This window comes from Artemia franciscana, chromosome 2 (assembly GCF_032884065.1).
Source record: "Artemia franciscana chromosome 2, ASM3288406v1, whole genome shotgun sequence".
Classification (NCBI taxonomy): domain Eukaryota; kingdom Metazoa; phylum Arthropoda; class Branchiopoda; order Anostraca; family Artemiidae; genus Artemia; species Artemia franciscana.
In genome coordinates, this window is record NC_088864.1 from 44,704,570 (window position 1) to 44,730,642 (window position 26,073).

Below are 26,073 nucleotides of genomic sequence, written 5' to 3' on the forward strand. Positions count from 1 at the left end.
TGATCTACACAAAAAGCTCTCAGAAACGGCGTATCGGCGTTTGTCGCCTCACCACGGTCTGATCCGTTTGTATGATTAATGTCTATTGTCGACTCTCGTTTTTTTTTTGTATCACATTTTTTTTTTTTTTTTTTTTTTTTTTTTTTTTTTTTTTTTTCGTTTTTCTTCAAGTCTTTACTCCACTATTTATCTTTTTGATGTATGTGGGTTACAAATAAATATTATTATTATTATATTAAAAGCGACCTCCCTTCTTCTTAGATTTTTGCTAGTGACGCTTCTGGTCTCAACTTTGAAATATACAAAGTCAGAAGTTTTCATGCTATAGGTTTTCCGATACAAGTCACCATTGCTTTCTTAGGCTCAATTTGGGTTTTTATTTCTACCAATGAGAACAAAAGACTTTTAGCATCAGCCAATAAGAAGATTTTCAGTGAAGGGAAAAAGCCGTAAGGTACACTCACTTGGAGTGAAGAAAGTCACGTATACTCTCTATTCCATCTATTCCTTGACGTTATCACTCCAAAATAGAATAAAAACATGTTTTCCTCTGATTGTCTAAAATGACATTATTGTCACCATCGAGGCGAGGGCCTATGTTGAAAGGAAAATTTGATTGCTGATGTGAAGGAGCCGCAATTGAAAACAGTTTTGGAAGTGAAGGTTGTGACACTTACGCTCTAATGCAAAAGAGAGAAGGAAGGAGGGTGTATAAAGCTTGTTTTAAAATTAATTCTTATTGGGCTTGTGAAGGTGGAACGAGGAGATATTAAGATGGTTTGTGGGTTCCCGGGGATGGATCTAAAGTTTCGGAAAGTTAGCCCCTATAAATCGTTTCATATTGGGCACTTTTATATTTTAAAACTTTCGAATTTCTTGTCTAACTATCCTTGCAAAATTCATCTCAAATTCACATTCTGATGTTTGTCAACTTCATAACTACGTAGAAGGTAGTTTACCCTTCCTAAATTTCTTCTTTGTATGAACTTTAGATACTACTAGATAGTGATCTTTGCTTTTAATTCCAGTAATAGCACTCGTATAAACCCCCATGTCGTGCTTCGATCCTAGCCGTCTTCACTTTACTATAATCTAATCAATAAGGTTATGTGTCTCGCCATCATGTGAGTACCATATTAACTTAATGGCCATTTTATGATAAATACCGCTTTGGCTGTAAATAGATTATTGTACTTGTCAAATTTTAGGAATTTATTACCGTCGTTTTTGTTCTGTCCTTCGTCAAAGTTGCCTAAGCTTGGATACCTACTACCTTATGTGTACCCTCTTAGGTATTACAGTCGTCAGGTAAAAATACCATATTTATACATTCTTCCTAACTGTATAAATGTATTAATTATTATTACCTGTTTTTTTTTGGTATCCCAGCCGGGGGAGATTGATCTCTGAAACCCATAACAAGTCAAGTTCATAATGACTAAATTCGGCATTAAAAATGTCAGTGGGATAGTTGTCTTTCAGTGTCGTTACTTTCCACGTCTCAATTTTCATATTATTTAATTCATGTCCAAAAGTATTATGCAATGGGCAAAGCAACCCACAATAATTAACATAGCCAGGAAAAGGTTAAATAGCTCTCCAAGACAAAAAATAACCAGAAGGACTGTATATTTACCAAAATTTAGGACAATGCTTTGCTCTTTAATATGCCATAACTACCTCAAGGAGTGTCACCTGTGATCGTTCCCTGTGAGACTAGAATAATTTGTATTAGCTTTGCTGTCGAAATGCTTTAACTTAACGGTACTCAGGGGCTCCTCCCTACTGTTAGTAAATGTGGATGTCCGCTTCTCTGCTGAAGGCATATAATAGGTTATTTCTGACTAGTGTTTTCTCTCTTATTAGTGTTTCGAATTTTTAGATTAATGATGTTATAGTAACAAGAAACACTCACCAGATGAATCGAGAACTTTGGAAAATCAAGCACCTAATTGAAATTCACCCAGTAACTCTCCCCCAGGTAAGAAATTTCACTAATATAGCTATGTACTAGTTTTAGGTTGCAAGTGACATTTTAGACCACTGAATTAAGTTCTGCTAATAAGTTTTCCATGGAAGTGCCTATCATCTTCTCAGTAATATCATTATATAATGAAAGTTGCTTAAAGTACTGTACAAATGAACGTATTAAATGTTAATGTGTGACTAAATTTAATGTACTAAGATGTTTAAAGTTCCTTTTTTTAAATTAGATTAATTGATGAAAATTAAGTTTTGGTTAATTTATAACAAAAGCGGAATTTCGTTCGAATCGTGCATAGTGATGAATGGCAAAGAAAGAGTGAATGTTATTAATAGTAACCAAACTCTAAAAATGACGTTTCGAAAGCAATTTGTTCATCAAAAGAGATCGTTACAGTACATCATTTTCTGGGAAGACGCAGGGAGGGGGGGTACTAAAAAAGTTTAAATCTTAAGGCATGTGTTTTCAAGTTTTGATTGAGGTTCCTCGAATAAATCATAAGGAGGGTTAAGAGAAGGACAATGTGCCAAGATGTTTGAAGTTCTTTTTTAAAATTAGATTCATTTATGAAAATTATATTTTGATAAATTTATAACAAAAACAGAATTACGTTCAAATCGTGCATAATGATGAATGGCAAAGAAAGAGGGAATATTATTAATAGTAACTGAACTCTAGAAAGTGACGTTTCGAAAGCAATTTGTGTATCAAAAGGGGTCGTTCGTATCGTTACAGTACATCATTTTCTGGGAAGACACTGGTAGGGGGGTACTAAAAAAAATATAAAAAAATATAAATCATAAGGAAGGATAAGAGAAGGGCAATTAAGCTCCTGATCACCGTTCATTTGAAGTAATATATTCAGTATTAAAACGGCTGATGAAGGGGGAGACAGCTCTCTTTTTGTTGCGTAAAGGTTTTGAATATAAAATGGTAAGTGAATTAATGTATTGCTTCGACATCAACGCTTTCTTAGGAATCACTGCCGTGGGAGGAGGTAGGGAGTATACACTCGTAAGGAAGTGAGCGCATGGACCGTTCTATTCTTCTTATACACGAATTCAGACAAGGTAGAATCTCCTCTTAAAAATTTGTGCATCAGCCCATAAGGTGTAATATTGTTATGGGTTATTAACGGAGTATTCAGATAGATAAGAAATAGACTTACCCATAGAATCAGAATTTCCTCCTGAATCCAAACATGACATTTGTTCCCATCAATAATTAAGTCTTAAGCCCTTTACGGTTCTGCAAACATGATACTTTTTTCTCTTATTTTAAATACGGCTTATATACCTGCGTTAGGATAAGTCTTGTCAAAACTGGTTTACCTGCAAATTCAATCGACGGTGACAAATTAGATTATCAGTGAGCTGTATGGGATATATATTTAGGTTAATTTAAAATTGAATTTGCTACGGAAACGAATCATATTTGGATTAAGGATGAAATTCTGATTCTTGGGGCAAGTTTGTTTCTTAGCTATCTGAATACTCGCGTTAATACAAACATTTATCGAAAAATTAGCATCTTTTATATTTGGCGCCTACTACCTGTGTATGGAGGTTTTTTTTTTAATTAAATACCGATCTCCCGATTTCTGCTAATATGCAAATCATATTGTACTCTCACTGTCCTTAGTGCTGCAAGGAAAGAACTTAACTAAAATTAATTTGCTCCAGTAGCGAGTTTCGATCATTCGAAGTAGATGTTGTCTCAGTTAGGCAAGTGAGTTAGACATTAGTGTCTAAATATATTTAATTTTTTATTTTTAGTTACTTAGTAATATCAAGATAAATAGCAGGAAAAGTTCCTCTATAGTTTTATGCTTTTTTTTAAAAGGGTATTTAAAAAATGAAGAAAAAAATCTGGCAAACTAACTGTATTTTCCGTGTATCGTTCCAAGTATGTATCATTTCAAGGGAGTTTAAATTTGACATTTTGAAGCTATTCTATCTCGAGGAATGGCTATAGGTCTACACACCCCTCCCCTAAAATGTACATGAAAGGTAACTGTTCAAGCAGTAACCAATCAAAGTATATAATAAAAACAACCCCCTCGAATGATTCGTTTTATCTTACTTATTGCTTCTTCTCAGGCGCTTTTAATCTTTTTGTCTTCTTTTTTTTGCGAGATATTTTTTTTAGCAGATCTGCTTTGACATATATTTTAAATACTCATTAATAAATATTTTAGAATTTTCTTTTTATCATTCTCTTGATGTTTTTGAACCGTAAAAAACTTACAAATAAGAAATAAAAACAGGACTTTTTGAATATATGGTATTTTGGAAGATATTAAAAAGGGTGATGTTAATTTTTTTCCTTTTTTTCGTGTGAATGAAAGCTCAATCCGTTTTGTATTCTTAATTTTCATTTTAAACCCCTCATCCGTTAAGAGTTCAACCACTGGCTCCAAGCACGTCTTCATGGGAATATGCACGTCTTACCTTTATCAACCTTAAAATGTAAAAATTTTAACTTTTTTTCTGTATCAATGCAAAAATGAACAACCTTATTTTTATTTTGTGTTTTTCTTTTGTAAGATGAAATTTATTTTCGTTCCTTAAGGAGCTTGTCTGTTCCTTGACGTCTGAGTGAACAGCCTGTACACTGCTGTATTCTAAGGATTAATAATTTTAGGGTATGCCTTCTGAATCGAACATAGATGGTGCCACTTTGCTTGAAGATGGTCGATTGGTGTTCAAACAAGAATATGTCAACGTTGATAAACAAATCCCCGAATTTAAAAGCAAGAAAGATGATAGAAGAATAGGATATACCGAACTTAAGAATCTTTATCTCAAAAAGTGGCAACAACCTTGGCGATCTGTGTTTGAACAATAGTTAATTAAAATCGAAGTTAATAACGTTTGTTCTAATTTTGAATAGGGTGGATAAATTATATTGAAGATTTTTGTATACCATTATACCTCATTTATGGCTAATTAACAGGGGCCTAAATATTTTTTCTTAAATCTTGAGGTGCTTCCGAAATTGAGAAAAGATATTTTAAAAATTCTTGAGCGGAGGGTCAATTAAGATAAAAACGACCACATTAACGTCTTAAATATCATCATCATAACTATTGTCCTCGACTTGAACATCACAATTGGTGACGCTATTATCCAAGTCAGTGCTGACTCAAATCAGCATCGTTTCTTTGAGTTAGTCTCTTGTCTCAGTTGTCTTCATTGAGATGTTGTTTTTGGCCTCGTTTGTGTCCTTACCGTTATTGTCTTCTTAATTAATGTCTTTTATTTGTCTTCATCGTCTCAATTAACCTTACTCAGTTGTAATCATCGTTCTATAATTACCTCAACAATGCTCCAAAAACGTTTTACCTCTCCCTTCCCCCTTATAGTACTTTATTCAGAAAACCATTATGATTTGTTCAGTGGCGGATCCAGGGGGGGTGCCCCCCTGACGTGGTGGGTATTTGTGGTTGGGGCCACTTGCTCTGGTTTGGGTTGGAACGAAAGTTATTTTTTTGTAATGGGTTTTTAATAGTTGGGTCTTTAATAAGTTTTTAATTATTACAACTTTTTCCTTTTGCAAACAAGTTTGAAACAGGGTTTTAGTCACTTTGTGCCGTCTCTGTTAGATTTTACTAATGTCGCTTACGGCCAAAAAGCATTTAATTAAATTTAGGTTTATCAAGGGAATATATCCGTATTACCACAAAAGTCAACTGAGAGGCAAAAATATTCATTTCGTAATAACAAGGAGGGGAAATTTAAAATCCTAACTTCTTTAGGCTATCGAAATGATATTTTTGGATTGTGCTGTCACAACGGAGCTGAAAAGCAAAATATTTACTTCTTTTTACTGTCAAAAATTTATTTTCGAGTGGCACTGAAGTGAAGAAATTGATATAGTTACTTTTTTTTGGCTGTCTCTTTTGTTTTTTTGGGTTTGCCTTTTTGCAAAGCAGGGTGTTTTTTACAACATTGTTGTGCTTTAGGGGATTTGTATAATAGAAAGAAAATGTTTGAGGAGTCCAAAAACTATTAATTTAAGTTTTGGATTTTGGCCACTTTACTGCCTATTTTATCTAATTAAAGCTCTGCATTGTATAACTTACCACCTCCTTTGTTCATCCTAAAACATTAAAATAAAGGCCAAACTCTTTAGAACTTTTATTAAAGTTCGTTTACGTATGAAGGTAGGACACTAGACTATGTAGACGAATTTCAGTACTTGGTTGTCGGCTTTCGTCAGATGGGAAATGGAAGAAACATCTCAAGATAGTATAAAGTAAGGGAAATAGACTACTAGGATTGTTAAGTAAAAGTAGTATCAAGGAAATTAGGGATGTAGGGCTGCTAAAGTATCTTTTTAATGCTGAGGTTAGACCAGCTTTGCATTATGGGGCGGAGCTTTAAGGGTTTAATAAGGGGTTGAATTTAGAAAGAATTCAGTTTAGGTTTTTTTTAAGCGTATGTTAGGCCTTGATAATAAGTTTAATGGGTTAGCACTAAGAGGGGATATAGGAATAAGGTGTATGAGACAGAGTAGGTTAATTAGTATGGTTAAATATTGGGAAAGGGTGTCATCGATAGAAGATATTAGGCTAGTTAAACAAACATTTTTAATTATGCTTCAAGATAGGAGGAAGGATTTGTGGCCAAATCACGTGAAGAATATATTAGACCGTGCAGGGCTAGGTAATTGCTGGAACGAGGGAAAGAGGATAGGAGGGATGGTAGGGACTGTATCTAGGTTAGTTGCTTCTAGGCTAGAATCTCAGGAAGTTCAGGTTTGGCAAGCAGAGAAGGCCTCCTCGCCGTCCCTAGGGATATATGCGGTGGTCAAAGAGAACTGGGGCGAAGAAATCTACCTAAAAATGAGATTGGCTCCGGATGATTTGAAATGGGTAATGTATGTAAGGGGGAATTTTATGCTTCTTGGAGAACGTAGGAAATATTTACGGAGAAATAGATTGAGGGATGGTCCTTACAGTTGCCCTATGTGTGGAGAGATGGATGAGTCTTAGCATCATTTTTAGGGGATTGTAGGCAGTTGATGGAGTTGCCCTTGGAGATATTTGGTAGGGAGGTTCGGGGGAGAGATTGGATTTTGGAAATTTTGAGGAGTTGGTGTTACTTAAGTAAAAATAATATTGGAAAGTTCGTCCGGGTAGGTATGAGGTATCGTGATGTTTTCTTAAATAATTAGTTTAAATGCCTTTTCAGTCTATGTTTGTTAGTGTATTTTTTCACTTGTTTTGTGTATGTCATCATGGCCCAATTGGGCTTTTCGTGTGAATAAATCTATCTATCTATATATTTTAAACTAGGTATATGAGTTGAAATTCTCCTTCCAAGGTCGGAGTAATCATTGAAGAACAATAAGTTTTCGAAAGATTGTTTATAAAAGAAGGCAAATAACTATGGGTTGTTTTTTTTTATCTAGCTGGTATAGATGGGTCTCTGAATTCTCATTTTGAATCAGTGGGATGGCATCGATTTTTGTTTCAAACGTTTACTATTAAAATGTTGATAAAAAGTGGAAATTCATACAACTTCAGTTGACCATGGAAACGGAATGCAACTACAATATTACTTCAGAATTTCTCACCTTTTCAGTACCAACCAGTCACAAAATATAGTTATGTTTTGTATTGTATAGGGCTTGCATATATTTGTCCTTAAAATTGTCTAAATTGTTATATATACCGCTGAGGATTTTTGAACTTACTTTGATACATGCCATCCAATTGTTATTTGCCGTTCAATTTCCACGATTATTTGTTTATAAATCAAAATTTTTACAGGACAATTCTCTTACTTAATGCTAAATCTGAATCAAATTTTAATTTTTTATTTTTTGTGCTCAACAGACATATCGAGATTTTAACGTTTGAATTGAACATCTGAAAATCTCAAGATTAAAACAAAACTAATTAGAACTCTACCACAGCTTGAAACCCTGAGAATCACCAATCTATGCCTATCAAATACAAAAATAACAAACACATAATAATTTGTTTTTTAAGGAGTGTATCGACTCATATATTTAGTTCGAAGCACATACCCATATGCATCTTTATTAGAGTTCATATTTTTCTGACGATTTTGGCCTTTATTCGAATATTTTTGGATGAATAGAAAAGAAAATACTAACGAAGAGCTTTAAACTGACAGAACTCTAGACTGACAGGACTAGCCATTATAAACATTCATCGAAATATTGAGGTAGACATCGACCGTGTAATAAATAGATATGGCGGGAGTGGAAATAGAGAGATAGACTTTTTCTTATAAAAGTGTGAATTCTGTAATTTAAGCGAAATATATCGAACTTTAAAACGTGGAAAGATATGCTATGTTGTTATGAAAAGTATTTTTTTTTTAGATTTCGTCAAAGTTGACACTGTTTATTAAAACATTATTTTTAAAAAGAAACAGTGATTAGTTAATGCAATATTGTCTATACTTAAAGTCCTCGTTTCAAATGTCTTCTATGCAATATCTATCTCTTCGTTCTGTTTTTCTTTTTACATTCCTAAAAGAACTAGTATTTAATATTTAATATATCTTTTACGAATATTCAAGTTGTATCTTTATCCTTATTGCCCACTCTTCATTACTATCATAGTTACTAAGTGATGTCACAAAGTTAAGCGACATACTAAATGGTTTGACCTATATAAATTGTCACAAAGAGTGCATGACCCCAAAAGATGGTTCAAGACCTTTTCTTTTTTACAATAAAAAGCTTATCTCACTCGCTATAGTGGTGGAAATGCAAAGGCAAAAAATTATACAGAAAATATTAAACGTCATATTTTCTTATAGATGGTGAACAGCTTTTTGTTTTTTTTTATGGTGGGGTAGTTTTTATAACTTAATATTTTTGTATCAATATTTTTATACCATTTTAATTTCAAAAGATTTATTAGAACCTAATTCTTCACTAGATTGTAGATTAAATTTACGGCGACACATACTTGTCGAGGTTTCCTTTTAATTGTGGGTATTTCTATGTTCGTAAGTTCATTGAAGCAACTTAATATGTGCCCCCCCCCCTAAGGAAAATCCTGAATCTTCCCCTGTCGGTGACGAAGTAGCACTTATCTTACCCCTCTCTTTACCGAGAGAAGGGGATTTCCTCGCGGAGAAAAAGCAGAATAATATAAGAGACTATCTTTAGCTAGAAGAGGGAGCCTAAGTTCTACTTTCAGATTTTCATACATGGTAACCAGTGGGGCTAGGATGCAGGGATCAACACTGGCCAAACTCAAATCAAGTATAATCTCCTCGTGGAGAAGCGAATCAAATGCGTGTCTTACATCATGGGCAGGTAAACAATACTTTCACTGTGTTTTTCTGCATCAACTAAATCAGATACCAAAGCAGAAAGGGTATGACCACACCCAAGGCGAGACTGAAAACCGAACTAGTGGGCCTGACCTGTACATTTAGTTCTCAGTTCATCAATTATTAATTTCTCGAAGATTTTACATGTAAAGTTGTAACTGTTATTGGGCGAAAAGACAAACAATCAGAAGGAGGTTTATTCTTCTTAGGGATACGAGTCAAACATCCAATTGAAAAAGAATCAGGGACAAATCCAGATTAAATATCATTTGGTAAAGGTGTACTAAGTGTTCCATAATCAGTTTATCACGCAACGAAAAATGCTGTGCAGATGTCCCGTCAAATCCTCTAGACTTTTTTTTCTTCAGTTTACCAATTGCAGAAATAATGAGGCTCTTTGTACTAATCAGTTCGGGACTAGAAGCATGCTAAAAAGAAATCTGGGAGTTTCACTTTGTAACTATTTTGCAGACGTGGATCTGGAGCAGAAAATTATTTTTTATAATGCTCAATCCATGAGGAAAGAGGTATACGAGACTGTATCTGACTTGACATATCTTTTACAAGACTGGACCACAACTCATTTGGCCGAGACCGAACTTCTTCCGAACAAGACGAAATAATTGAACTTTGATGCACAGAAAGCTGCTTTGCAAACTGGCGTTTAGTATAAATATATAGTTTTTGAAGTCACTCATCGCGTAGTTTATCCACTTCAATCCAAACTGAAAGCCAAAAAACTTAGCAGAAAAGCAAGCATTTCGCAAATTATAATAAGTTTACCAGCCGGGTTCTTCAGTTCCAATTTTTACTTGCCTAGTAGGTACTGCCGATTTTTCTGCGACAGCCAGGGCATGAGTATGTTCGCTACAGTAAATGTTCAGCCTAACTCGAAAGTAACACATATTCTTTCTTGAACTCTGCATCAACAAATCAAACGGTATACGAATTTTCGCGAGGACATCGTTGTACGCATTCTGGAAAAGATTTAGAGACGCCCTATTCCAATCATTAGCATAAAATACAGATTGCTTTTTCGGAAGCCGGTTAGAAGAAGGGCCACAATTACCGATCAGAGCACTAAAAGACAAAGGGAAATGATCTGTCGTAAAATTGGAATCACTAACAACAACTCCCGTGATAGTTACGGATGACGTATGACACGGTCTAAGTTAGTACTACCCAAAATATGGACGTAAGTATAACTCTCATTCATCAGTTCAATTATATAATCATCATTGAACAGGCCGAAAATAATACTTGGGCGATCATATCTTACTAATTAAATTTAGTTTACTTACTAATTTAATTACTAATTAAGACTAAATTTAGTCTTACTTATCAAAAGTTACGAGCCTGAGAAAATTGTGCCTTATTTTGTAAAACAGGGGGAAACACCCCCCCCCCCCAAAAGTCATAGAATCTTAACGAAAATCACACCATCGCATTCAGCGTATCAGAGAACCCTACTGTAGAATTTTCAAGCTCTTATCCACAAAAATGTGGAATTTTGTATTTTTTGCCATAAGATCGATCACGGGTGAGTGTTTATTTGTTTGTTTTGTTTTTGTTTTTTTCAGGGGTGATCGTATCGACCCAGTGGTCGATAGAATGCTGCGAGAGGGCTCATTATAACGGAAATGGGAAGTTCTAGTCCCCTTTTTAAGTGAATTTTTTCACGCTCATTTTTTCCCAAAGTCGACGGGTCAAAATTCTGAGATGTCCATTTTGTTCAGCATAGCCGAAGAACCTAATAACTATGTCTTTGGGGCCGACTTACTCCCTCACATTCCCCGGGGGAGGGGCTACAAGTTACAAACTTTGACCAGTGTTTACATATAGTAATGGTTATTGGGAAGTGTACTGACGTTTTCAGGGGAATTTTTCTTGGATAGGGAGGGGGTTACGTGGTAGGATGTTTCCATGGAGGAATTTGTCATGGGAGAAGAGAATTTCCATGAAGGAGTCGAAGGATTTTCTAATATTACTTGAAACAAAAAACAATGAAAAGATAAATATGAAAAAGTTTTTTCAACTGAAAGTAAGGAGCAGCAATAAAATAAAACGAACGGAAATTATTACGCATATGTGGGGTTCATATCCTCCTAAATACCTGCTCTTCACGCTAAAGTATTTTTTTTTATTTCAACTATTTCTTCTACGGCCTTTGTGATTGATTCAGAGGTCATTCTTAAAGAATTGGGACAAAATTTAAGCTTTAGTGTAAAGAGCAAGGTATTAAAGAGGGGGCAAATCCCCTCATATATGTAATAAAAATATACGAATATAGAAGTTCGTTACGAAAGTTAATTCGGAAGTTACGTATATTTTTTATTAATAAAAACGTTCGTAAAAATTAAAAGTTCTAGTTGCCTTTTTAAGTAACCAAAAGATTGAAGGGTGACTAAGCCTCCTCCCCCACTCCTTTTTTCTCAAAATCGTCCGATCAAAACTAAGAAAAGGCCATTTAGCCAAAAGAAAGTGCAAATTTCGTTCTAAATATTCATGTGCGGAGAGCCAAAATCAAAACATGTATTAACTCAAAAACGTTCAGAAATTAAATAAAAAAAAAAGTTTTTATTTTAACTGAAACTAAGGAGCGACATTAAAATTTAAAACGAACAGAAATTACTCCGTATATGAAAGGGGCTGTTCCCTCCTCAACGCCCCGTTCTTTACGCTAAAGTTCTTCCATGTTTTAATAAGTAGATTTGAGAGAAAGAGTGAAACTTTAGCGCAAAGAGCGGGGCGTTGAGGAGGGAACAGCCCCTTTCACATACGGAGTAATTTCTCTTCGTTTTAAGTTTTAATGTAGCTCCTTACTTTCAGTTAAAAAAAACTTTTTTTTATTTAATTCATAAAGAGATTTTTGTTTTTATAATTTATTTTATCTAATCACTTTCAAGACTGATATATATATATATATATATATATATATATATATATATATATATATATATATATATATATATATATATATATATATATATATATTTAGAATTGAAATTATAAACCATGTAGTTAGCTATTATTACTCTGTTCTCATTTGGTATGGGACTTCCCATCTAAGATTGAATTTTCTTAAAGAGAAGTGATTAATAAAATACTTTTGTATCTTTATTGGACTAGTAGAATATGTATCACTGTGATTATGACCCTGTTGAGAGCTTTGTAGGAATGTCATTTAAAATATATGAATCGTTCCTTCCGAGTTATTTTTAGGATTGAGAGTTTCATCTCCAGATCCTCCTGGAGACAAACAAGTAATTTCCATTCCGATGTTTAAATCAGTATGTGCTTTATCGGTTTTTATTTGTTTTTAAGCGTTTTTATTTATACCAGTAATGGAATACCGGATTCCGTCCGAATTCGTAAGTATTGAACTGTTTGATACTTTTTAATTAGATGCAGCTGTATTGTTCCAAAGAAAATTTGATTCATGGAGATTGATTCATTTATCCAAAAGCATTGTTGCGGTTTGTTTGATCTATGGTAATTCCTAAAGCATTATGTGAAATTTGGTAGAACTGTAATTTATGGCCGAACTGCTGCCTGATTTATGAAATCATATGTACCAAATGGGGCGTGCCAAGCGTAGTGCATCTGTACAGCACACGTGGCGCTCCAAGATGTACACCATATATTAGAAAGTGGGCAACCCCTCTTTTATATCCGACTTTGTACGCCTTATGCCTTGATCTAATGCGTTTTCCTTCATCTTATTCGGGTTTCAAGAAAAACAAGTTTCTGTTCTGTCTGTTTACGCGAAATTCTGTTAATAAAAATTAGAAATTCTTTTAAAATAAAGAGATTAGGTTAATAAACAAAGGCATTATGTAAAATTTTGTCTATGGAAATACGCCTTTTTTTTCACTGAGACGCCTTACCTATTGGCCCAATCAGTGGCGTCAATCGGGAGAGGCAAAGGGCATGGACCCACTTCATTGAATAAAGCCAATTTCGGCTATTTTCACTGGGGAAATCGAAAGAAATCACAAATTTTTCCCCTCACCCCTTATATTTTGGAATGTGTATTTTGCTCCCTCTAAATTTTAGTGTATTTTGCCACTTTCCCCACTTTGTTTTCCCGTGTCTTATTTGTTTCTTAAGAAACAGAAAAAATTTTGTTTTGTCCAATTACGTTAAACCATCAATTCTTCTGCACAGAAATGGTCCGTTTGCTGTAAATCTTGGATCCATAAATTAATGTTCCTTCTCGAACAGCTGGTTTGTTAGAACAACCAGCAACCCGAAATGCGTTTTCCGGTTTTGCCGCTCTCGTGTGAAATAGCTAATGCATAACATAACACCTTTGAAATTAGCTCAGTCAATTTCTGTATCTTAGTTTGACATTTTAATGCATTTGCTTTGCAGACTATTTTTTTTCATGTTACTAAATAAAAGATGTTATGAAGAAATTAAGGGTGGCATTAAACAGTTCGTGGTAAGGAACTGTTTTTGCTTATTCCACATATATAAGTTTCATTAAGTTTTGTGTTACCCATCAAATGCTACGAGCCTGACAAAATTTGCCTGATTTTTGCAAAAGGGAAAAAAACCCTAAAAGTCAAAGAATCTTAATGGAAATCACACTATCCGATTCAGAAAACCTTACTGTAGAGGTTCAATGCTCCTATCTGCAAAAATGTGAAATGTTGTATTCTTTGCGTGAAGAAAAATCACAAATGTGTTTTTATTCGTTTTTTTTTATTATTTTTTTTAGGGGTGATCGTATCGACCCAGTGGTCCTAGAATATGGGGAGAGGGCTCCTTTGAACGGAAACTGAAAGTTCTAGTGCCCTTTTTAAGTGACAAAAAATATTCGAGGGCAACTAGGCACCCTCCAACGCCACTTTTCCCAAGATTGTTCGATCAAAATTTTGGGATAGCCATTTTGTTTAGTATAGTTGTAAGGCTCAATAATTATGTCTTCGGAGATAACATTACCTCACACAGCCTCAGGGGAAAGTTCTTGAAGTTATAGAATCTGCCCATTGTTTACGTATAGTTTTTGTTATCGGGAATTATGCATACATTTTTTGGGTGGAGGGGGGAGACGAATTTTCTGCTTGGGGCTTTTCCACAGGGCGAATTCGCCAGAATTTGTATACGAAATTATTTTATATGTCTTGCATTCTTTTTGCCGACTCAATTTTACGCGTGTAGACGTTAAGGGTAATTGTCCAGGGTATATTTTTACCGGGATTGAATTGTCTAGAGAATATTTCCGTGTGCAGGGGGATTTTCCGCGGAAGTGGAGCTAGATTTCCTGGCAGTAAAAACGATCAGAAATGAAATGAATAAACAAAATTTTCAACTGAATGAAAGGACTAACATTGAAAAATAAAAGAACGACTCCTGAAACACAAAGATCTTTTTAGAAGTACTATAAAGCTTTAGCGTAAGGAGCGAGGTGTTGGGGAGGGGGAAGCACACCTCATATATGTAATAATTTCCGTTCGTTTTAGGTTTTAATGTTGCTCCTTAATTTCAATTGATTTTTTTTACCAAATTTAAACTTAATAAGAACTAAAGTTATAGCTTATATTATTTTGCTATTTATGTTACTTGTATTTTCATTATATTCCCATGTGCAACATGTATTTATAAAATTATCTCAACTAACCACTTATATTTTGCTATATTTGCAGTAGAATCCTTATAATAATTTATGTCAGAGTATCTCCCTTGGCAGACACCCAATCCCACGTGTTGGCGGTAATGCTTTTTTACGCGACCCATGTATAAGCTAATGGCTTGACCCAGCCGGAGACGGTCATAATTTTTTTATTCTGAGCCATCGTCTGGAGCCGTCCAGGGCAACAAGAGGCAATGAACTCTTACTTGGCCCATATGTGCTAACGGATTGAGCTAATTCGTTGAACATCATCTCACACGTGTCAAACCTGTATAGTCTGAACTGTGAACCTCCTTATAAAGAAGATTAGCTATATAATAAGTGTCCTCAAGGAATATCCCACTCGAATAAGCAGGGTTGAGCTACTTCAGAGGAACATATTTGCCTAGGTGCAAGGGCTGTGACTTGTGCAATTTGCTTATTGTTTACATATAATATTTGATATTGGGAAATGTATGGACACTTTTTGGGTGAGGGAGGGGGGGGTTAGTTTCGCAGTTTCCCTATATTTTCGAAAAATAACTTTTCGGTATTTTTATTGATTTCTTTTATGATATTTTAACTTTGATTAACTAATAAAAAGGAATAGATCTTAAGTATACAAAAAATGCCTTGTTTTCTAGGATACACAACTAGTGGGCCTACGTAAATTATGCTGAGAGTAATTTTTAAGGATAAAACAAACTAATGTACAATTTGTGCATACGAGGAGTTGGAAAAATTATTTTTGCCAAAACATTAATTTTTTCAACATAATACAGAAATTTCCACTGTATGTCTTTGGCCTTCCGGGGGGATGGGAGAGGGAGCAAAGTCCCCATTTTCTCCCGTCTGAGCTAACTTACCACCCAGTAAAGAAATTTTAGTAGTGGCGATGTGTGTGCTCAGGCCTCTACACAATTTTTTTCATTATTTTTTTCATATTTGATCATTTATCAGTATTTTTTGTGTCTTTTGACATAAGCCCCCCCCCCCGCCCTATTATTTTCTGTTCACTTAATGCAGATGCCCCGTCATGGTTGCAGTATGGGCCCCGCCTAGTAAGAAAAGAAGTCGAGCCCGTAGTAACCGAAAATTAAAAAAAATCTTTTGTACAAAATTTCCAATAAGGAAGAATTTCCGTTTAAAGATGATTCAGTAATCGTAACTATTACTTCGATTAATCTTCACGGAAAATTTTATTGCGGAAACAAATTTATAGGAATTTAGAAATACCCTTAGATCCCAAAAATGGTGTCGGATCAAAATGAAAAGTACACCATTGAAATCTCCTTGGTCGAAAGCCTCAAATAGGAAAATTACAGTCCCCATGTTAAGCAACAAGGAAAATCACTTTTTTCATTAGAAGCAGTGATGTGTCTTCTTCTTTATTCTTCTTGTATTCTGTTGCCACTAGTAAACCATTGAAACCTTTGAAAGAATGGTTTATAAACTAATTTGAAAAAAATCATAAGCTAGACACGTTTGCAGGATTAGATTTCAATTTTACGTCCACATTCTTCTCTTGGTAAAAGTAAGAGGTTAAAGAGTAGTGTCCATCCCAGTACCAATAGTGCGGTTATCGAGCCTGGGACAATGCGGTATTTGTCCATGTTGATTACGTCTGGAAAATATCAAGTCTTAGTTCCCTTTGACCACTGTATAAGTGTATACACAAATATACGAACAGTAGCGACAAGTTCCTTCAAAAACGATACAAATTAAAGTGTTCGGAAAAGAATTTCCCTCTGCGCTTCAAAGCCATAGTTTCAGTTGCTTCGTGGTATTCAGTCAGATCACAGCATAACCCCGTCGTCATGTGCTAAACATTTGTCATTGTGTGTGCGCGAGGAGACTAAGTCATGAAGAGAGGTCTGGATTGATGTGTTTCAAAAATATTGAATGGATAGTATAGAACATTTCACTACTGTTCATATATATACTTGTACATTGCCTTTAGCAGTGCAAGGTGATTTGGTTGCAGCCGCAACTGCAACGATAACGGGAGACCGTAAATCTTCGGTTGAGGGTATCCATCCAAGGCCATAAATGTTTGAGAAACGTAAAAAATTTTGAGAAAAATAAGTGATGCACGAACTAGAGTAAAAAATTATAGTCAGCGCAATAGCGCTGCCTAAGTGAAGAGCAATGTGGCCACAATTTACTGTTTATCAGTATAGGGAACAAGCACAAGTTTATTCATTCTGTATGCTAGGATATTTTCCTATGATGATCTTGCTTTCAAATTTCATTGCATTGTATAAAACATAGAGTCCAAATCAGGGATGCAGATATGTCCTAACAATCTAAGAAAGGATTTTTAGTGGCACATGATATAAATTTTGGGCATAATTGAAAATTAATACCTGATACTAAATATACGACTAGATAAAGTAGTATGTCAATAGATACCTTATAGAGCAATCTAAAGGAGATGGAATTATTCTATTATTTTAACTCACTGCTTAAACACCAAATCTAGTACTTATTGACGTCGTTAGGAAGAAGTTCAATTTTGAATTATGACGTGTTTACTGACTTGATGGTCATTTAGACTGCTGAAATTTAGATCATTAAAGAACAAAAGCGTAGATACAAACATCTAAAGGATTAGCAGTTCCTTATTATTTTGGCGTGCGAAGAAAGTTGATGCGCAGTAGTTTGACAATTAAATCGTAAGTTTGCCCACACAAATTTCTTCGGGTTCAAAGTTTGAAACCATCCTTGTTTTTTTGTTTTTTTTTCGCTGAATTATGTCAAACTAATTCTAAATATTATAGAACTTTACACTTTATCAACTTTGTTTTTTTCGCTAGAACCATGTTTGTACTTTTGACCAATCTTCTGAGCCCTCTTAAAATAATTAACAAATTAAAGCTGAAAAGATAATTGAACTGTCTTCTTAGACTGATAGAAGACTAGAACTTTATTAAACAAATATATAATTTCTAGACAATTTTAATTTATCAATCAAGTATTTTGCTAACAATTAGAACAAAAGAAACAGAAAGGAAAATTATACCTTACCTCTCTTTTTGATGGTCACTGAAAGCTGAAATAAAGGAATAGTGCACCTCGGGGGATAATATTATTGCATTGACAAACTACTAGTTCAAATGAATCTTCCTCTAGCTTCAGGGCCCCAAGCGTTCTTTTAAAAAAATGGTCAAGAATAGAGATTATAAACATAGTTTACAAAATTAATGAAAAACAGGCCTATCAATAGGATAATGGACCTGGCAAAAAGTTTATTGAAGTTCAATAAGTGAATAGGAATGAACGAGTTTAGTTTAGTGTGGCATAGCTAACATAGAGTACTAAGAAAATACCAAAAGGGGACCAAGCTCAAGATTAAGTGACGGAAATTAATTATTCTTTTTTCTTCTTTTTTTTTTTGCAGAAAATGTCTATCCATTCTAAATTCATTGACATTTTTTGTATTTTGAAGTTGGCTTGTTTGAATCCGAAAATCAAATGGAGGAAATTGCTTTCCGATACGCAGTCGATCGGGTCAATAGTGCTAGACATGTTCTTCCTAGGACTCGTGTTCTTGGTCAAGTTGAACGAGTTTCTCTAAGAGACAGCTTCACCGCATCTAAAAAAGGTATGTTTGTTTTGTGCTTTGTGCTTTCAGTCCGATGTTCTACCTATATATATATATATATATATATATATATATATATATATATATATATATATATATATATATATATATATATATATATATATATGTATACTAGCTGTTGGGGTGGCGTTTCGCGCCACCCCAACACCTAGTTGGTGGGGGTGCTTCGCGCCCCCCCAAGCCCTCCCGCGCGCGTAAGTCGTTACGCGCCATTGTAGTTGTGTCCCTATGTCCCACCTGTGAATATATATATATATATATATATATATATATATATATATATATATATATATATATATATATATATATATATATATATATATATATATATATATATATATATATATATATATATATATGTTTTTAACTACGTAAAACTTGCGAATATACAACATTCTTTGCTGTCCCATTGTCTGTGCATATAAATAGATTGTCAGGTTTACCGACTCTTGAACATGCAACATATAATGGTCCATGGGAAAACAATCCATATTCAGATCTATACCTCATGATTCTAATGATTGCCCTTGAGCTTTGTTGATGGTGATTGCTAATCGACCATTCCCTGTGTTGCCGTCGTCATTTATATTTCCCCCTGTGCCCCCCGGCGTCCCCGTTGTAGTTGTGTCCCTGTGTCCCGGTCGTCATTTATATTCCATGTGTCCCGGTCGTCATTTGTGTCCCGGTGCCCCAGTCTGTGATTTCTCTTTGAGTGTCCCGGGCGTCATTTATATTCCTTGTGTCCCGGTGTCCCGGTCGTCATTTGTGTCCCGGTGTCGCGGTCTGTATATACATTCGTTTTTGAATTGGTCTTTTTTTTTAGTTTTTAGTTTTTTACCTTGTTTTAGTTTTTTTTAGTTATACCTCATGATTCTAATGATTGCCCTTGAGCTTTGTTGATGGTGATTGCTAATCGAACATTCCCTGTGTCCCCGTCGTCATTTATATATTCCCCTGTGCCCCCCGGCGTCCCCGTTGTAGTTGTGTCCCTGTGTCCCGGTCGTCATTTATATTCCCTGTGTCCCGATCGTCATTTGTATCCCGGTGTCCCGGTCTGTATATACATTCGTTTTTGAAATGGTATATGATGAAATAAATTTTTGTATTTTTCCCCTTTTTTTCTTTTTAGTTTTTTTTCTTTTTATTTTTTTTAGTTTTGTTTTTCTCCTTTATTTTTCATTTTTTTCCTTTTTTTCTTTTTTTTTCTTTTTTAGTTTTTTTAGTTTTCTAGCTTTTTTAGTTTTTTTTATTAGTTTTTAGTTTTTTTTCCCTTTTTTGTAGTTTTTACCCTTTTTTTAGTTTTTTTAGTTTTTTTTTACTTATGTCCTGGTCGTCATTTATAGTCCCTGTGTCCCGGTCGTCATTTGTGTCCCGGTGCTTTGTTGATGGTGATTGCTAATCGAACATTCCTTGTGTCCCGGTCGCTTTCTCTTTGAGTGTCCCGGTCGTCATTTATATTCCCTATGTGCCGGTGTCCCGGTCGTCATTTGTGTCCCGATGTCCCGGTCTGTAATTTCGTCAGTCGACAAACCTGACGTCACTCGACAGACACACACAAACACAGACAACTTATAGATGTATTGTCAATATCTTTCTATCAAATGGTAGGGATGAATTTGTGTAAACAGGATTTTCCCTATTCTATAAATTTTAACCAAGAATAGTCTACCGTTGTGTTTTACCCATCTTAAGACCATTCCTGTCATTGTACTCTTTCTGAACACAAAAATCCTTACATCTTTTCGTCTTAATTAAAGTTTTTAGTCCTTTTTTTCTTCAACAAAGATTTTTCAACTTTAAATACTAGAGTTGTTTTGTGTTTACTGTGCAAAACTGAAAATAAATAAAGACGTGTTCCCTCGGGGTAAAAATTAGCCCTTTATCTTCGGTCGAGTGATAAAAATAAACTGAAAATAAAAAGTGAAAATAAAAGAAAGACGTGTTCCCTCGAGGCAAAAATTAGCCCTTTATCTTCAGTTGAGTTTACCAAAGCAATGACAAATAAAGAGTAAATACAAATACTACTATTAATCAGGCTGTATAATCGACTTTTGGATTTTGTCTCGGTAAAGCTGCATATTCCAGTTTTTATTGTTCTTAGAGACAAGCTTGAGTCTCCTCTCTAATCTTTTTCGCATGCTCTTTGGCATATACTGTTAGGACGTTAAAATGAATTTTATATTCCATTATATTTAGTATGCAATTTTCTTCGGTATGGATTGGTTGGTGTGTTTGGTCCTTCTTCAGATACAGCAACGCACATTCAATCCCTATGTGATGCATTCGAATTACCTCACGTTGAAACTCGCTATGACCGAAAAAGGAAGCGGTATCGAGATGACTCTGCTGTGAATCTCTACCCACATCCAGAAACTTTGAGCAAGGTATACTTGGTTGATTGTTTGCTTATTTATTTATTTATTAATACCAAATACGATAAGCTTTCAAGCTTGTCGCAAATATTACCTTAGTTAGAGATCCCACCCCAAGTTTAGAAAATCATAAAATTTATGTAAAAATATCCCAATATGTGATAAAAATAGGGTTTTACTGAGGTTTATCTTAATGTGGAATATTCTTGCTCTTTTGGCCAATCCTACCCCCACTGCCCCCTCCATGTAAGCAAATTAAAAGAATGTCTTCTGTCTGATAATCGTTCTTTATTGCTAGAGTTTTGAATAAGTATACTCTGCGCTGAAAATTTTGTATTATATTGCAGTATAGTTCTTTTCCTATCATATTCTTTATTTTTTATATAAAGATAAACTCCTTATTTGAATACATGATTATATGCTATTATGCCATCTATGAAAAGACTGGGTGAAGTTTCTAGTACGTGGGGTTCGTAGGGCGAGGGAATTCGGGCCAGTGCTCCTCCAGGAGTGTTAAGATTCCTTGGCCTTGCAAAATGTTTTGCCCCGTCCTAAGTAAATTCCTCTTTAAATACCTAGAAAGTATTGCTGATCCAACCGGAAGAGAAAAAAGATTAGAAAAGTGAAAAAAAGAGAAAAACCGGAATTTTCGCCTGAAAAAGAAAGTAAGATATGTTAAACCATGCATTAAAAGGCTGAATCAATTTCTGTAGGCTCTAGAAAAGAAGGTAGAACTAACCCTAGTGAATTAAAGGAAATATAAGCGGTTAGTCTTATAGTAAACTATAATTCCATATAAAAGAATAAAAGAATCAACCGTCCAAAGTTAAACTATACATAAGTCCATTTTTTGAATTTCAGACTGACTAGCAACACTGTATTAAAAGAAACAAAAAAGAAGTTGAGTCAAATGTTGTGTGCCATAGGGCACTAACCCCACGGCTAATGGAAATAACATGCAGCTAAAGAAAGAAGTATAATCAAACCTAGTGTCATGCTGGGCCATCGAGAGTTAAGGCTGGATCCCGGGAACTAATTTCTTGTCCCCCTTACATGCTTTTTCTTTCAAGAATAAATTCACCAAATAGACAATAAATAGACAATTAAATTTACTCTCAAATAATATAATTTGGAAAATCTGTAGTTTATATTCACAGGTGGGACATAGGGACACAACTACAATGGCGCGTAACTAATATGGCGCGTAACGACTTACGCGCGCGGGGGGGCTTGGGGGGCTCGAAGCGCCCCCACCAACAAAACAGCCGAAAAACTAAAAAAACTAAAGAAACTAAAAAAAGGAAAAAACTTAAAAAACTAAAAACTAAAAAAAAAACTAAAAAAAAGGAAAAAACTGAAAAATAGAAGAGAAAAAGAAAACTAATAAAATTAAAAATAAACATAAAAAAAATAAAAAAGATAAAAACTAAAAATAAAGTAAAAAGAAAAAACGAAAAAAAAATAAAAAAGCTAAAAAAAAAGGTAAAAACCAATAAAAAACTAAAAGGAAAAAGGTGAAAAACTAAAAAAAAAATTAATCTAAAAAACTAAAAAAACTAAAAAGGTAAAAACTAAAAGAACTAAAAAAGAAAAAAAAACTAAAAAAAAGGAAAAAAACTGAAAAATAAAGGAGAAAAAGAAAACTAAAAAAATATAAATAAAAGTAAAAAAACTAAAAAGATAAAAACTTCAAAAAAAAACTAAAAAGAAAAAGAAAGAAACTAAAAAACCTAAAAAAGGTCAAAACCAATAAAAAAAACTAAAAGGAAAAAAAGGGAAAAAATTAAAAATTTATTTCATCATATACCAATTCAAAAACGAATGTATACGGGGATGACGACCGGGACACAGGGAATATAAATGACACAACTACAACGGGGACGCCGGGGGCACAGGGGGATATAAATGACGACCGGGACACAAGGAATATAAATGACGCCCGGGACGCTCAAAGAGAAATCACAGACTGGGACACCGGGACACAAATGACGACCGGGACACAGGGAATATAAATGACGACCGGGACACAGGGACATAACTACAAAGGGGACGCCGGGGTGCACAGGGGGATATATAATGACGATGGCGACTCAGGGAATGGTCGATTAGCAATCACCATCAACAAAGCTCAAGGGCAATCATTAGAATCATGAGGTATAGATCTGAATACGGATTGTTTTCCCATGGACCATTATATGTTGCATGTTCAAGAGTCGGTAAACCTGACAATCTATTTATATGCACAGACAATGGGACAGCAAAGAATGTTGTATATTCGCAAGTTTTACGTAGTTAAAAACATATATATATATATATATATATATATATATATATATATATATATATATATATATATATATATCTATATTCACAGGTGGGACATAGGGACACAACTACAATGGCGCGTAACTAATATGGCGCGTAACGACTTACGCGCGCGGGGGGGCTTGGGGGGGCGCGAAGCGCCACCCCAACAGCTAGTATATATATATATATATATATGTTGCATATAAATAGATTGTCAGGTTTACTGACTCTTGAACATGCAACATATAATTGTCCATGGGAAAAACAATCCGTATTCAGATCTATACCTCATTATTCTAATGATGTGTCCCTGTGTCCCGGTCGTCATTTATATTCCCTGTGTCCCGGTCGTCATTTGTGTTCCGGTGTCCCAGTTTGTAATTTCTCTTTGAGTGTCCCGGTCGTCATTTATATCCCCTGTGTCCCGGTGTCCTGGTCGTCATTTGTGTCCCGGTGTCCCGGCCTGTAATTTCTATTCGAACAATCCCTGTGTCCCGGTCGTCATTTATATATCCCGCCTGTGCCCCCTGCGTCCCCGTTGTAGTTGTGTCCCTATGTCCCGATTGTCATTTATATTCCCTGTGTCCCGGTCGTGATTTGTGTCCGGGTGTCCCAGTCTGTAATTTCTCTTTGAGGTTCCCGGTCGTCATTTATATTCCCTGTGTCCCGGTCGTCATTTGTGTCCAGGTGTCCCGGTATATAATTTCATCAGTTGACAAACATGATGTCAGTCGACAAACAACTTCATGACGCATACAGCTCAATCCTTATAATGACGTCAGTCGACAAACATGACTTCAGTCGACACACAAACATGACGTGACTCGACACACACACACACAGACAACTTATTTTTATATATATAGATAGATTGTGCTACCTATTTATTTTTAGGCATACTATGATTTGGTGAAGTCCTGGGGATGGAAAAATGTAGCTCTTCTCTACGAGCAAGGAAGCAGCCTGACTGAACTCCAAGAGCTCATGAAAGCCCAGGATATTAATTTCCACTTAAAAGAACTGCCATTGGAAGGAGATGTGAGGTGCGTCATTTTTAATAATTAGTGAAAAATCACTAATTTAATATCATTTTATATCGTTTTTTCAAAGATATATGATCATTGAAGCTAGTCCGAGTTCTAACAACGATATGTACTAAGTTTAAAACTTTTGGTTTTATTTTTCAAGGTTTTTGAATTGTTGTAATCCCTTGTCAAAATAGAGAATTATCTTCTTTTTTTTGTATATATTTTATAAGTGTTTTTTTTTTGTTCTCTGTGGCCCGTTACAAGCATAGCTTCTTGGGCCTATTAATTGATTTACTTTTTTAATAGTTTTCTTTAGTATTAATAAATTGATTGATTGATTGATTGATTGATCATTTGTAATAATTGCAATTTTTTCTTGGGCCTTCCTACTGACATTATATAAATAAATATTTGATTATTGAAGTTAGTCCGATTTCTAACAACGATAAGTACTAAGCTTGGAAGTTTTGGTTTTCTTTTTTAAGGTTTTTTGAATTGTGTAATTCCTTGTCAATATATCGAAGCGTTATTTGTAATAATTGCAAATTTTCGTTTTTGGGCCTTGCTACTGATGTTATATAACTGGCTGTGTACAAACCTTTAAGCTTTATAAAAAAAAACTAATTAAAATTTTCAGGTATTTTTCTTGTTTGAATTAAAGTATTAATATTATTGCTCAGGCACCGTAAATGTTTTTGCAGTTAACGTAATAACTTTAGCGATTCTGAACTGAACTTAAAAATTTTTCAAATTTTTTTCATGTCTTAAAAAGAAATTGCTTATACATAAGAACTACCTGGTCTCGAATCGTGGTCAAAACAATATTGTTGATTTCGTGGACGTCTATATTTTTGGGTGCAAGAATCGCTCTTTCACTTAGCCATTTATTATTTTTATAATTGTTTAGAATATTCGGAAATCCTTTTTCAGTCAATTCATTTTTGGACGTCACTAAATTACAGAAATCAGCAGGTAGTTGTATACGTCCTGAAATTGAGTCTACTGGGAGCTTTCCGTTTCCAATTGCCAGCAATTGATCTGAAAATGTTTGACCATAGTCATCGTTTTGCAATCGGACACGCATATTTTTAGTTAATTTTAATGTTTTTACGTGTGCCCATAAATTAGAATTTTTCAGGCAAGCATTCATTTCGTCTGCAGGAGTTGATCTAGGTATTATAGGTAATGTTTGCCTGAAATCTCCCGCAAGCAATATTAATGTGCTGCCAAAGGGTTTCGACGTCCCTCGCAAATCTTTCAAGCATTGATCCAGAGCCTCGAGCGATTTTTTGTGTGCCATTGTGCACTCATCCCAAATAATAAGTTTGCATTGCTGCAATACTTTACCCATCCCAGATGATTTGGAAATATTGCACGTGGGAGTTTCTGTAGAATGCAAATTCAGAGGCAATTTCAAAGCGGAATGAGCTGTTCTTCCACCAGGCAGCAATGTTGCGGCTATTCCGGACGACGCAATTTTACCAGTACCTCCTGGCGCATCCAAAAAGAAAATTTCTCCAACGTTGTTATCGACACAATGCATTATCGTATCATAAATGTCTTTTTGTTCCGACGTTACCTTGAAATGTTTCTTTGTACATACGACAATAGATCACTCGTACTGTAACTTTGTTCACGATCCAATTCTACACATGTCGAAACAGCAGCGATACGGTTAGGTGAAGGCATTCCCAAATCCTGAAGAGGTTTGTTTGCCATACGTACGCACAAATCTTCTATAATAACTAAAGTGTAGTTATAAATTTCTGATGTAAAATCAAAAGTCATATCTGCATCTCTAACTGTTTTCGATGGAGT

At 34.8% G+C, this 26,073-nt stretch overlaps 2 protein-coding genes and 1 long non-coding RNA gene across 5 annotated transcripts in view; 2 read left to right on the forward strand and 1 right to left on the reverse strand.

The window, feature by feature from the left end:
• The window catches only part of LOC136042497 (large ribosomal subunit protein uL30m-like), a 36,862-nt gene extending 32,008 nt beyond the window's left edge, over window positions 1-4,854 (forward strand). Inside the window, exons 5-6 of the mRNA XM_065727464.1 lie at window positions 1,883-1,981; window positions 4,628-4,854. Of these exons, the coding sequence (XP_065583536.1) occupies window positions 1,883-1,981; window positions 4,628-4,831 (303 nt within the window). The 3' untranslated portion in view covers window positions 4,832-4,854. The remainder of the gene's footprint in view (window positions 1-1,882; window positions 1,982-4,627) is intronic.
• A 7,690-nt stretch (window positions 4,855-12,544) lies between these two features.
• LOC136042526 (glutamate receptor ionotropic, kainate 2-like) overlaps window positions 12,545-26,073 on the forward strand; it is a 90,581-nt gene continuing 77,052 nt past the window's right edge. For all 3 annotated transcript variants that reach the window (XM_065727491.1, XM_065727498.1, XM_065727505.1), the window contains exons 1-4: window positions 12,545-12,677; window positions 18,372-18,527; window positions 20,745-20,932; window positions 24,122-24,270. In XM_065727491.1, the coding sequence (XP_065583563.1) occupies window positions 12,599-12,677; window positions 18,372-18,527; window positions 20,745-20,932; window positions 24,122-24,270 (572 nt within the window). In that variant the 5' untranslated portion in view covers window positions 12,545-12,598. The remainder of the gene's footprint in view (window positions 12,678-18,371; window positions 18,528-20,744; window positions 20,933-24,121; window positions 24,271-26,073) is intronic.
• The window catches only part of LOC136042605 (uncharacterized), a 64,621-nt gene continuing 54,895 nt past the window's right edge, over window positions 16,348-26,073 (reverse strand). The window contains exon 2 of the long non-coding RNA XR_010621362.1: window positions 16,348-16,547. This is a non-coding gene — a long non-coding RNA (uncharacterized LOC136042605). The remainder of the gene's footprint in view (window positions 16,548-26,073) is intronic.